Source organism: Salmo salar, chromosome ssa06, assembly GCF_905237065.1.
Source record: "Salmo salar chromosome ssa06, Ssal_v3.1, whole genome shotgun sequence".
Lineage (NCBI taxonomy): Eukaryota > Metazoa > Chordata > Actinopteri > Salmoniformes > Salmonidae > Salmo > Salmo salar.
The window spans coordinates 12,057,044-12,070,587 of record NC_059447.1 but is presented as its reverse complement, the minus strand read 5'-3'; the positions used below and the strand labels follow the sequence as shown (position 1 = coordinate 12,070,587).

The window sequence follows — 13,544 nt, the reverse complement described above, 5'->3', positions numbered from 1 at the left end:
ACCCAGTGTCACCTCATTAATTACCAGCATAAAAAAAAAAATCCTTCAGAGTTCAAGTAAGAGACACATCTCAATATCAACTGTTCAGAAGAGACTTGAATCAGGCCTTCATGGACGAATTGCTGCAAAGAAATCACTACTAAAGGACACAAATAAGAAGAAGAGACTTGCTTGGGCAAAGAAACACAAGCAATGAACATTAGACCGGTGGAATTATGTCCTTTCGTCTGAGTCCAAATGAGAGATTTTTGGTTACAACCACCGTGTCTTTGTGAGATGCAGAGTAGGTGAACGGATGATCTCCGCATGTGTGGTTCCCACCGTGAAGCATGGAGGAGGATGTGTGATGGTGCGGGGGTGCTTTGCTGGTGACACTGTCTGTGATTTATTTAGAATTCAAGGCACACTTAACCAGCATGGCTACCACAGCTTTCTGCAGCGATACGCCATACCATCTGGTTTGCACTTAGTCCCACTATCATTTGATTTTCAACAGGACAATGACCCAACACACCTCCAGGCTGTGTAAGGGCTATTTAACCAAGAAGGAGAGTGATGGAGTGCTGCATCAGATGATCTGGCCTCCACTATCACCCAACCTCAAATCAATTGAGATGGTTTGGGATGAGTTGGACTGCTGAGTGAGGGAAAAGCAGCCAACAAGTGCTCAGCATATGTGGGAACTCCTTGAAGACTGTTGGAAAAGCATTCCAGGTGAAGCTGGTTGAGAGAATGCCAAGAGTGTGTAAAGCTGTCAGAAAGGCAAAGGGTGGCTACTTTGAATAATCTCTAAAACAAATCAAAATGTATTTTATATAATACTTTTATGGTTACTACATGATTCCATATGTGTTATTTCATAGTTATAATGTCTTCACTATTATTCTACAATGTAGGAAATAGTAAAAATAAAATACAAAATCTACCTTGAATGAGTAGGTGTGTCCAAACTTTTGACTGGTACTATATATTTTATTCATTTATCTCAAAACATCTTATAACACTTCCCCACTAGCCCTGAATTACAGGTCGCCACTGGTCATACAGCATTCATGGCGATGCAGCCTCTGCAGAAGTCAGGGCATTCATACTTCTTGAGCTTCACGGAGCAGAGCTGTGGTGATGGAAATTGTCTTCTTCGGTCTTATGGCATTTGCACATTTTGTTTGTGGATGTTTCCACCTACTCTGCAGTAGTGAGTGTTTTCAATCACGTAACATGTGACACACATTTAATTGCGCCACCAACCAACCCTACACATACCACTATTTCAGAATATAACACTATATATATATATATATATATATATATATATATATATATAAAATCTCAAAACATCTTATAACTCTTCTGCAGTAAAATATTGTACACCCAGGTACTTCTCAGCAGCTGCCCCTACACTCATTAAAAACCCACTACCCCATGTCAGTTCATGCTGCAAGAGCTCTGATAGGTTGGAGGATGTCCTCCGGAAGTTGTCATAATTACTATGTAAGTGTATGGAAGGGGTTGAGAACCATGAGCCTCCTAGGTTTTGTATTGAAGTCATTGTACCCAGACGAGGATGGAAGCTAGCTGTCTTCCACCTACACCATGGTGCTACCCTACAGAGTGCTGATGAGGCTACTGTAGACCTTCATTGCAAAACAGTACGTTTTAATCAATTACTTGGTGACATGATTATATTTAGTATAGTTTTATCTAAAAAGGATAACTTAAAATGTTTTTTCCCCACTGAAAAATCACTGAGGATGGTTCTCCTCTTCCTCTTCTAAGGAGTATGGTAGTAGGTGCCAGGAGCTCCAGTTTGTCTCAAGAACTGAACCCTAACACGACATCCAGCCAACTTGACAAAAGTGTGGGAAGCATTGAGTCAACATGGGCCAGCATCCCTTTGGAACACTTGACACTTTGTAGAGTCCATGCCCCAAGAAATTAAGGCTGTTCTCAGGGAAATGTGGGGGGGTGCAACTCAATATTAGGAAGGTGTTCTTAATATTTTGTGCACTCAGTGTATACAGGTAAGTCTGTATTCTAGAGGTCGAAGATCAAAGTTCTGTCAATCTAAACATTCTGAAGATGTGTCTGGTGGATAGCTATGAATCTAATATTTCCAATGATATATGATTAAAGGGTAAACATGAGTAATAACCTGATGTACTGTATGCTGACGTTGTCATAGGGTAAAACCTCTATGGGAAAACTGAATGGGATGGAGGGATGAATAGAAATAGTGATAAAACACAGAAAGCTACCATTGCTGCAATGATAGAACACATTTTAAACTCTAGGGACATAGACCTTACAACAAATCTATGAGACATTGTCACCCCAAGTATTTGTATTTACTATGGATCCACATTAGCTCTTGCCAAGGCAGCAGCTACTCTTCCTGGGGTCCAGCAAAATTAAGGCAGTTTATACAATTTTAAAAACATTACAATATATTAACAGATTTCACAACACACTGTGTGTCATCAGGCCCCTACTCCACCACTACCACATATCTACAGTACTAAATCCATATGTATGTGTGTATGTTATCGTGTGTGCATGTGTCTGTGCCTATGTTCGTGTTGCTTCACAGTCCCCGCTGTTCCATAAGGTGTTTTTTAATCTGCTTTTTAAATCTAACTTTACTGCTTGCATCAGTTATTTGATGTGGAATAGAGTTCCATGTAGTCATGGCTCTATGTAGTACTGTGCGCTTCCCATGGTCTGTTCTGGACTTGCGGACTGTGAAGAGACCTCCTGTGGCATGTCTTGTAGGGTATGCGTCGGTGTCCGAGCTGTGTGCCAGTAGTTCAAATAAATAAAAGTAGTGATGAAGTCAATCTCTCCTCCACTTTGAGCCAGGAGACATTGACATGCATATTATTAATATTATCTCTCTGTGTACATCCAAGGGCCAGCCGTGCTGTCCTGTTCTGAGCCAATTGCAATTTTCATAAGTCCTTTTTTGTGGCACCTCACCACACGACTGAACAGTAGTCAAGGTGCGACAAAACTAGGGCCTGTAGGACCTGCCTTGTTGATATTGTTAAGAAAGCAGAGCAAGAATGGGAGATGGATATGACTGTTCAATAGATGTTTTCTATTGATCCTTTATTTAGGGATCTGGAACTGGTGCCGTTTCAGAAGATGAAATACGGCACATTTTTGCTTTCTGGTGTTTTTTCATTGGCCCTAAATGAGCAAAGCTCTTCCCACAAAAACAGACATAGGGTTTCTCTCCAGTGTGTGTTCGCTTGTGTGAATTTAGGCTCCCTGATTGACTGAAACTCTTCCCACACTGATCACAGCTGTAAGGTTTCTCTCCTGTGTGTGTTCGCTGGTGTGAAATCAGGTGTACTGACTGACTGAAGCTCTTCCCACACTGATCACAGCTATAAGGATTCTCTCCAGTGTGTGTTCGCTGGTGTGTATTCAGGTGTACTGATTGACTGAAGCTCTTCCCACACTGATCACAGCTATAAGGCTTTTCTCCTGTGTGTGTTCGCTGGTGTATAGTTAGTTTTTCTGATACAGCAAAGCACTTTCCACACTGATCACAGCTATAGGGCTTCTCTCCTGTGTGTGTTCGCTGGTGTGTAATCAGAGTGGAAGCTAGAGCAAAGCTCTTCCCACATAGACAGACATAAGTTCTCTCTCCAGTGTGTATTGCCTGGTGTCTAATCAGGGAGGAAACTACAGCAAAGCTCTTCCCACACTTATCACAGCTATAAGGCTTCTCTCTCGTGTGTGTTACTTGGTGTCGATTCAGGGTGGAAGATACAGCAAAGCACTTTCCACACTGATCACAGCTATAAGGCTTCACTCCAGTGTGTGCTAGCTTGTGTGTGGTCAGGTGGACTGCCTGATTGAAGCTCTTTCCACACTGATCACAGCTATAAGGCTTCACTCCAGTGTGTGTTAGCTTGTGTGTAGTCAGGTTGCATGACTGGTTGAAGCTCTTTCCACAATCAAGGCAGGGGTAAGGCCGCTCCCCTGTATGAATTCGCAGATGATATTTGAAGGCGTTAGAAGCAGTAAAACACTTCCCACATTCTGAGCATCTGTAAGGCTTCTCTCCAGTATGGATTCTTTGGTGTACTTTAAGACCTCCTGCACAGGTGAAACTCTTCCCACACTGAGAGCAGCAGTACGGTTTCTCTCGGGTGTGAATCCGCTGGTGATTAATGAAGCCACTCAGGCTAGTGAAACTCTTCCCACAGTCAGAGCAGCAGTGGTGAGGTTTCTTCCCTCTACATATCTGCTGGTGTTTCTTGAGATGTTCTGATCTGGAGAGACTCTTCTCTGTCACGTCAGTAACATGTTGAGGCTCCCCAGATGATAAGCTCCTCCCACTGGGAGAATGATGGTTAGGGGTGGCACCTGTGAAACAAAGACACTGAATAACTAGGTTTTGGAAATATGGGTCCATAAACACTTTATTTTTGTTATTTAGCAGACGCTCTTCTCTAGAGCGACTTACAGGAGCAATTTGGGTTTTGTACCTTTCTCAAGGGCACAGACAGATTTTTAACTTATTCGGCTCAGAGATTCGAACAAGCAACTTTTCGATTAGTTGCCCAACGCTTTTAACTACTAGACTACCTGCTGTCCTTATCATCAATATACACTCATTGGACAGTTTATTCAGTATACCCCCCTCCATTCATGAAACTGGATCAACAATTGCAGAAGCATATTGTAGTCTCATCCACACACCCCATTGTTCTTACTTGATGAAATCAAATCTCCCTCCTCCTCGTGTCCTTCTCTCACAGTTCCACTCTGCCCTGGTGTTTTCCTGCAGTCGACCAGCCTCACAGACACCCTCTTCAGACCCAGCAGTAAGGTGCTACCAGGAGAGTTGTGACCAGGGGACTCCAGCAGAGTGGAGGGGGATGGGATAGCTCTGTCCTGGTGACCACAGGAAGTATTGTACTTAGAATATCATTACACCAAACATTTGATTACTTTAGTCTAAATCTCAGATTGGTGCATCCTTATAATACCTCCATTCTCCTGAAGTGTGCAATCGTTCACTACTTTACACATTATCAATCACTCTGGCAAATTTTTCATATGGAAGTGGTATATTTTTTACAAATGTCAAAACTGATAACACTTGTAATGCCTCCTGTCTTACAATGACGGAAAAACGTATTTGATCCCCTGCTGATTTTGTACGTTTGCCCACTGACAAAGAAATTATCAGTCTATCATTTTAATGGTAGGTTTATTTGAACAGTGAGAAACAGAATAACAACAACAAAAATCCAGAAAAACACATGTCAAAAATGTTATAAATGTATTTGCATTTTAATGAGGGAAATAAGTATTTGACCCCCTCTCAATCAGAAAGATGTCTGGCTCCCAGGTGTCTTTTATACAGGTAACAAACTGAGATTAGGAGCACACTCTTAAAGGAAGTGCTCCTAATCTCAGTTTGTTACCTGTATACAAAAGCAATCAATCAATCAGATTCCAAACTCTCCACCATGGCCAAGACCAAAGAGCTCTCCAAGAATGTCAGGGACAAGATTGTAGACCTACACAAGGCTGGAATGGGCTACAAGACCATCGCCAAGCAGCTTGGTGAGAAGGTGACAACAGTTGGTGCGATTGTTCGCAAATGGAAGAAACACAAAAGAACTGTCAATATCCCTCGGCCTGGGGCTCCATACAAGATCTCACCTCGTGGAGTTGCAATGATCATGAGAACGGTGAGGAATGAGCCCAGAACTACATGGGAGGATCTTGTCAATGATCTCAAGGCAGCTGGGACCATAGTCACCAAGAAAACAATTGGTAACACACTATGCCGTGAAGGACTGAAATCCTGCAGCGCCCGCAAGGTCCCCCTGCTCAAGAAAGCACATATACATGCCCGTCTGAAGTTTGCCAATGGACATTGAATGACTCAGAGAACAACTGGGTGAAAGTGTTGTGGTCAGATGAGACCAAAATGGAGCTCTTTGACATCAACTCAACGTGTTTGGAGGAGGAGGAATGCTGCCTATCACCCCAAGAATACCATCCCCGCCGTCAAACATGGTGGTGGAAACATTATGCTTTGGGGGTGTTTTTCTGCTAAGGGGACAGGACAACTTCACCGCATCAAAGGGACGATGGACGGGGCCATGTACCATCAAATCTTGGGTGAGAACCTCCTTCCCTCAGCCAGGGCATTGAAAAAGGGTCGTGGATGGGTATTCCAGCATGACAATGACCCAAAACACACAGCCAAGGCAACAAAGGAGTGGCTCAAGAAGAAGCACATTAAGGTCCTGGAGTGGCCTAGCCAGTCTCCAGACCTTAATCCTATAGAAAATCTGTGGAGGGAGCTGAAGGTTCGAGTTGCCAAACGTCAGCCTCGAAACCTTAATGACTTGGAAAAGATCTGCAAAGAGGAGTGGGACAAAATCCCTCCTGAGATGTGTGCAAACCTGGTGGCCAACTACAAGAAACGTCTGACCTTTGTGATTGCCAACAAGGGTTTTGCCACCAAGTACTAAGTCATGTTTTGCAGAGGGGTCAGATACTTATTTCCCTCATTAAAATGCAAATAATTTTATAACATTTTTGACATGCGTTTTTCTGGATTTTTGTTGTTGTTATTCTGTCTCTCACTGTTCAAATAAACCTACCATTAAAATTATAGACTGATCATTTCTTTGTCAGTGGGCAAACATACAAAATCAGCAGGGGATCAAATACCCGAGTTAAGAACTAATGTCTCACGTAATTGGTCAGCCACACGATTTAGTTCTGGGTTCATACGTGTTAGGAGGAGAGCTTAAGAGATGATGGAACGAGGAGGACGCCAACACCTGCAAAATCGTGATTTGTCAAAATAATCAGATGAAAAACTAAAACATGAACTACTGCTGCTCATTATGATGTAGTATTTGGAGCCAAATTCATTAATTATTTGGTTTTACCTTCCACCGTAAATTAAATTAATGTCAATTTATACAGTTATCCCCATGTACAATAGAGCCACGTCTTTCTGGTGCCTTTTACAGCTTGTTTCTAGCCTAAAGCGTTGCAGAGTTATGCATCCTATATATTTATATAGTCAGAGTTTGGGGAGCATTAGTCCCCTCTCTACCCAAAGCACCACACCACTGGAATGGCCGTTGACAAATATCCAACACATGGGCTTGTCCACCATCCAGATCAGAGCTGTGAATACAATCAAGGCTGTCTAATGGCAGAGTTGTTAATTTGGCACTGTTGACCAGCACAGATTTGGATAAAAAATGTCAAGACAGGAGAAGGAGCATACTAGAATCTATTCTGAATGTCCAAACTGGTGAGTTTCTGATGCTACCCAGCATGCATTTGCACAATGCAGTGGACAATGTGCTGTTTACATGTGTATTTGCCCTCCTCTGTCCTACCTTTGCAAATCAGATCACAACTCCAATCTGGTCCTCTTTGCCCATCCACATTGACTGGGCCGGTCAAGTTCCTTTGTGTACACATCACTGACAATCTGAAATGGTCCACCCACACAGACAGTGTGGTGAAGAAGGCTGAACAGCGCCTCTTCAACCTCAGGAGGCTGAAGAAATTCAGCTTGGCCCCTAAGATCCTCACAAACTTTTACAGATCCACCATTAAGAGCATCCTGTCGGGCTGAATCACCGCCTGGTACGGCAGCTGCACCGTTCACAACTTCAGGGCTCTCCAGAGGGTGGTGCGGTCTGCCCAACGCATCACAATGCCTGCCCTCCAAGACAAAAACAGCACCCAATGTCACAGGAAGGCCAAAAAGATCAAGTTCATCAACCACTCGAGCCACGGCCTGTTCACCCCGCTATCATCCAGAAGGCGAGGTCAGTACAGCTTTTATCTCAAGGCCATCAGACTGTTATATAGCCATCACTAGCTGGCCTCCACCCAGTACCCTGCCCTGAACTTGTCACTAGCTGGCCTCCACCCAGTACCCTGCCCTGAACTTGTCACTAGCTGGCCTCCACCCAGTACCCTGCCCTGAACTTGTCACTAGCTGGCCTCCACCCAGTACCCTGCCCTGAACTTGTCACTAGCTGGCCTCCACCCAGTACCCTGCCCTGAACTTGTCACTAGCTGGCCTCCACCCAGTACCCTGCCCTGAACTTGTCACTAGCTGGCCTCCACCCAGTACCCTGCCCTGAACTTGTCACTAGCTGGCCTCCACCCAGTACCCTGCCCTGAACTTGTCACTAGCTGACTACCACCCGGTTGCGCTACCATGTACCTTAGAGGCTGCTGCCCTATAGACAGAAATGGAACACTGTCACTTTAATAATGTGTACATAATGTTTTAACCACTTCATATGTATATACTATATTCTAGTCAAGTCCATCCTATTCAACTATTGCTGTATATATATACACACACACACACACACACACACACACACACACACACACAATTCTATCCTAAAGGTAGAATATTTAGTATATCCATACTGTCCATAATGTCTCTACATCCTGTGATGGGACATTTTATCATGTGAAGAGCAGCCTTGAAAATGTTCATCTTGTCTTAGTGTCATAAATAATACTTGGTTCCTGCCAATTATTCCTCTTCCACCAAACTTCACAGTTGGCAATATGCATTGCGGCAGGTAGCGTTCTCCCCCCTGCCAAACCCAGATTTGTCCGTCAGCGGCGAGCCTTACACCACTCCAGCTGACGTTTGGCATTGCGCATGGTGATCTTCAGCTTGAGTGCAGCTGCTCAGCTATTGAAACCCATTTCATGAAACTCCTGTTGAACAGTTATTGTGCTGACTTTGCGTCCAGAGGCAGTTTGAAACTCGGTAGGGAGGGTTGCAACCAAGGACGGACAATTTTTACTCGCTACGCGCTTTAGTACTTGGCGGTCCCACTCGGAGATATTGTGTGGCGTACCACTTCTCGATTGAGCCATTGTTAATCCTCGATGTTTCTACTTCACAGTAACAGCACTTACAGTTGACCAGGGAAGCTCTAGCAGGGCAGAAATTTGACAAACTGATTTGTTGGAAAGGTGGCATCCTATGATGGCGCCACATTGAACGTCACTGAGCTCTTCAGTAAGGCCACTCTACTGCCAATGTTTGTCTATGGAGATTGCATGGCTGTGTGCTCAATTGTATACACCTGTCAGCAACACGTGTGGCTGAAATAGCCAAATCTGATCATTTGAAGGGTGGTCCACATACTTATGAATGCACTGTATTTATACTCTGGACTAATATTAACATATTTCTGAATTCCATTCTTTAACTTTTAGATTTGTGTAACGTTATTGTTGTGAATAGTTAGATATTACTGCACTGTTGGAACTAGGAACACAAGCATTTCGCTACACCTGCAATAAGATCTGCTAAGTATGTGCATGCGACCAATAAAATCTGATTTGATTTGTTTTCTCAGCTACAGTTTGAGTTGTGTCCTGTCTGACAGTGAAATATGGCTAGCTCTTACCATAGCTTGGACTATGGCGTAGCTAGCGTTTGTGGTAGAAATTACAACATTGTTATTCAAATGACCTTTTATAGAATATTCTTCAGTTAGTACTTTCACACTGTCTGTTGGCCTGAGAGGAGCCTCTGGTGCTTAATGCTGGCAGTTTTTTTTTACAATGCCTTGATGATAAGACCTAAAGTCTACATTCCACTGCATGATTAGTGTCTGTGTGAAATGCTGGTCTGTCTGCCAGGGAAACTCTCCCTCCAGTTTCTCTCTCCCACATCACAAATGGACACTGGATTTCATCTGTTGAGGGAAGGATCTAAGTGTCCAATGTTGTATAAACAAGCAGTACATGACCTAGAGACTAGAGGTCGACCGATTATGATTTTTCAACGCCGATACCGATTATTGGAGGACCAAAAAAGCCGATACCGATTAATCAGCCGATTTGTTTTATTTATTTATTTATTTGTAATAATGAAAATTACAACAATACTGAATGAACACTTATTTTAACTTAATATAATACATCAATAAAATCAATTTAGCCTCAAATAAATAATGAAACATGTTAAATTTGGTTTAAATAATGCAAAAACAAAGTGTTGGAGAAGAAAGTAAAAGTGCACTATGTGCCATGTAAAAAAAGCTAACGTTTAAGTTCCTTGCTCAGAACATGAGAACATATGAAAGCTGGTGGTTACTTTTATCATGAGTCTTCAATATTCCCAGGTAAGAAGTTTTAGGTTGTAGTTATTATAGGACTATTTCTCTCTATACGATTTGTATTTCATATACCTTTGACTATTGGATGTTCTTATAGGCACTTTAGTATTGCCAGTGTAACAGTATAGCTTCCGTCCCTCTCCTCGCTCCTACCTGGGCTCAAACCAGGAACACATCGACAACAGCCACCCTCGAAGCAGCGTTACCCATGTAGAGGAAGGGGAACAACTACTCCAAGTCTCAGAGCGTGTGACATTTGAAACGCTATTAGCGCGCACCCACTAACTAGCTAGCCATTTCACATCGGTTACACCAGCCTGATCTTGGGAGTTGACAGGCTTGAAGTCATAAACAGCGCAATGCATTGTGAAGGGCTGCTGGCAAAATGCACGAAAATGCTGTATGAATGAATGCTTACGAGCCTGCTGGTGCCTACCATCGCTCAGTCAGACTGCTCTATCAAATCATAGACTTAATTATAACATAATAACACACAGAAACACGAGCCTTAGGTCATTAATACGGTCGAATCCGGAAACTATCATCTCGAAAACAAAACGTTTTTCCTGTCAGTGAAATACGGAACCGTTACGTATTTTATCTAACGGGTGGCATCCCTAAGTCTAAATATTCCTGTTACATTGCACAACCTTCAATGTTACGTCATAATTACGTAAAATTCTGGCAAATTAGTTCGCAACGAGCCAGGCGGCCCAAACTGTTGCATATACCCCGACTCTGCGTGCAATGAACGCAAAATGACACAATTTCACCTGGTTAATATTGCCTGCTAACCTGGATTTCTTTTAGCTAAATATGCAGGTTTAAAAATATATACTTCTGTGTATTGATTTTAAGAAAGGCATTGATGTTTATGGTTAGGTACAGTCGTGCAACGATTGTGCTTTTTTCGCAAATGCGCTTTTGTTAAATCATCCCCCATTTGGCGAAGTCGGCTGTCTTTGTTAGGAAGAAATAGTCTTCACAGTTCGCAACGAGCTAGGCGGCCCAAACTGCTGCATATACCGTGACTCTGTTTGCAAGAGAAGGGACACATTTTCCCTAGTTAAAAGAAATTCAAGTTAGCAGGCAATAATAACTAAATATGCAGGTTTAAAAATATATACTTGTGTATTGATTTTAAGAAAGGCATTGATGTTTATGGTTGGAGCAACGTGTACCTAAGCGATTATATGCAACGCAGGACAGGCTAGATAAAATAGTAATATCATCAACCATGTGTAGTTAACTAGTGATTATGATTGATTGATTGTTTTTTATAAGATAAGTTTAATGCTAGCTAGCAACTTACCTTCTTACTGCATTCGTGTAACAGGCAGGCTCCTCGTGGAGTGCAATGTAAAGCAGGTGGTTAGAGCGTTGGACTAGTTAACCGTAAGGTTGCAAGATTGAATCCCCGAGCTGACAAGGTAAAAATCTGTCGTTCTGCCCCTGAACAAGGCAGTTAACCCACCGTTCCTAGGCCGTCATTGAAAATAAGAATGTGTTCTTAACTGACTTGCCTAGTTAAATAAAGGTCTAAATAAATAAATAAATAATAATAACAATAATAAAAAAATATGGCCAAATCGCCGTCCAAAAATACAGATTTCCGATTGTTATGAAAACTTGAAAATCGGCCCCAATTAATCGGCCATTCCGATTAATCGGTCGACCTCTACTAGAGACAGACATTTGCCGCCATGTAAATCTTGCTGTCTGTACCCTTGTATAATTTCACAAATCTGTTATTTGAGGACTCAGGAGGACTACAAAAAGTTGTAACCCAACACTGCTTATTTGGTCTTTTAGCTCTACACCATTGGGTGACCGTTAACGCTCCATTACTGCAGTAATTATTAATAGTTTGATGGTTTTGTAGAAATCTGTAAGTCTCTCCTTTGATTAGAATAATTACCACAAGTTGCATAAGTCCATTGCATGCATTGTAAGGTAGCAGCGTGACAATTTTGTTTTTAACTGATGTAACTAGCTAACCATGGTTTGTGGGAAAATGGAGGACTGCCATTTAGACATGAACTAGCTATTGTTGTCAGCAGTTCTTGTAAGTTATTTGTGTAAAAAATCTTTCATTATCAATTACAGCTATCAACCTTCCATTGCTTGCTCGTTAGCTAGCTACATAGGTTAGCTGCTGGACTATGGACAAGCAAGCTAACGTTAGCTAATAGCAGCTGTATTGTAGCCAAGCAACAGAGTTGCTGACCGGGTTTGATAGATGAGATGAAGCTGAAAATAAATTAGTATCAGAAATGCTACAAAAAGGTAACACATCATTGGTTCTTAATGGACGGAAATGTGCACCTGAGGTAGTGGAGGCAGCCCCTGTTTTCTTTGCGACTTGGGGTAACTAAATCAATAGTTATTTAGTAGTTCGAAAATGTCGCAAACATTAACTGGCTTGACCATGTTGTTGGTCATGTAACTGTTTGTTACATGCAAAATGTTTTGTGGATTTCACCGGTTTTATGATTGAACAAAGGTAGTTGTTGAATTTATTCTGCCACCTTCTTGTCTCGGCTGTGTCAAGTCATATGAACTAACATGTTATAGAGCAAACACAATTATCACAACACATAGGTTGTAATATGGCTGTTTTTTCTGCCTTGGCTTCCCGGTGACATTACCCACGCACCGGTACAGGAAGGTGTAGCTTTAGCCTCATTATTTCTCCATGGTTCTGACGTAACCTGCTCATTGCCTTGTTTCAATCTGTGTGCTTTAGGCTAGTAGGCTACTTTGCTGAAGGACAAAACAACCCTGGTGTTTATTGGAACGAATGGATATGGAAGATCAAAGATGATAACTAGGCCTAGACATGTTATACACTACAGTAGGCATACTGTTAATAAAAGTAAATCAAACTTACCCGATCCATCATGGAAGCTATTCTTTCTTCAAATAAAAATGTGACAGTAAATCTGTAGCTAGCCTACATTACAGCCACTTTCTTTGTTACAGCGTTCAAATTAAAAAACTAAACAGCAGAGCAATCAGACGTCCTTTTCAATATTAAAACTTCAGTGGCGACAAATAAATGTCTGATGTAGGCTAATCTCATCTAGATTTTACCTGATCTATTAAAGTAAAAACGTTTAACGCCCTATTCACCAAGAATCATGTTGTCTGTTATCGTCTACTTCTACCAGAGTCTGTTGGAACAACGTCCTCTTCGACAGTACAGATAGTTGTAATTCTCTAAGGCCCAGTAAGGGAAGCCTATAAAATACCAGACTGATTACAGCAGCGCTATCCGTGCAGCGGACCAGTAAAATCTGATGTTCAATCCGACGTCTGCGGGGGACTTTTACAGCAATGCAACCGTGGTAGGGCATTCATACTTCCTGCGAGAAGGGCTGT

At 42.2% G+C, this 13,544-nt stretch overlaps 1 protein-coding gene across 1 annotated transcript; it reads right to left on the bottom strand.

Moving 5' to 3' along the window:
* Positions 1–3,071: 3,071 nt before the first annotated feature.
* On the bottom strand, positions 3,072–13,544 carry LOC123723720 (zinc finger protein 883-like). The gene is made up of 3 exons (XM_014202437.2): positions 13,054–13,544; positions 4,725–4,905; positions 3,072–4,374 (listed from the first exon to the last, which is right to left on the bottom strand). Exons 1-3 carry the CDS (start codon positions 13,063–13,065, stop codon positions 3,110–3,112), a joined length of 1,458 nt encoding a protein of 485 aa, XP_014057912.1. The 5' UTR covers positions 13,066–13,544; the 3' UTR covers positions 3,072–3,109.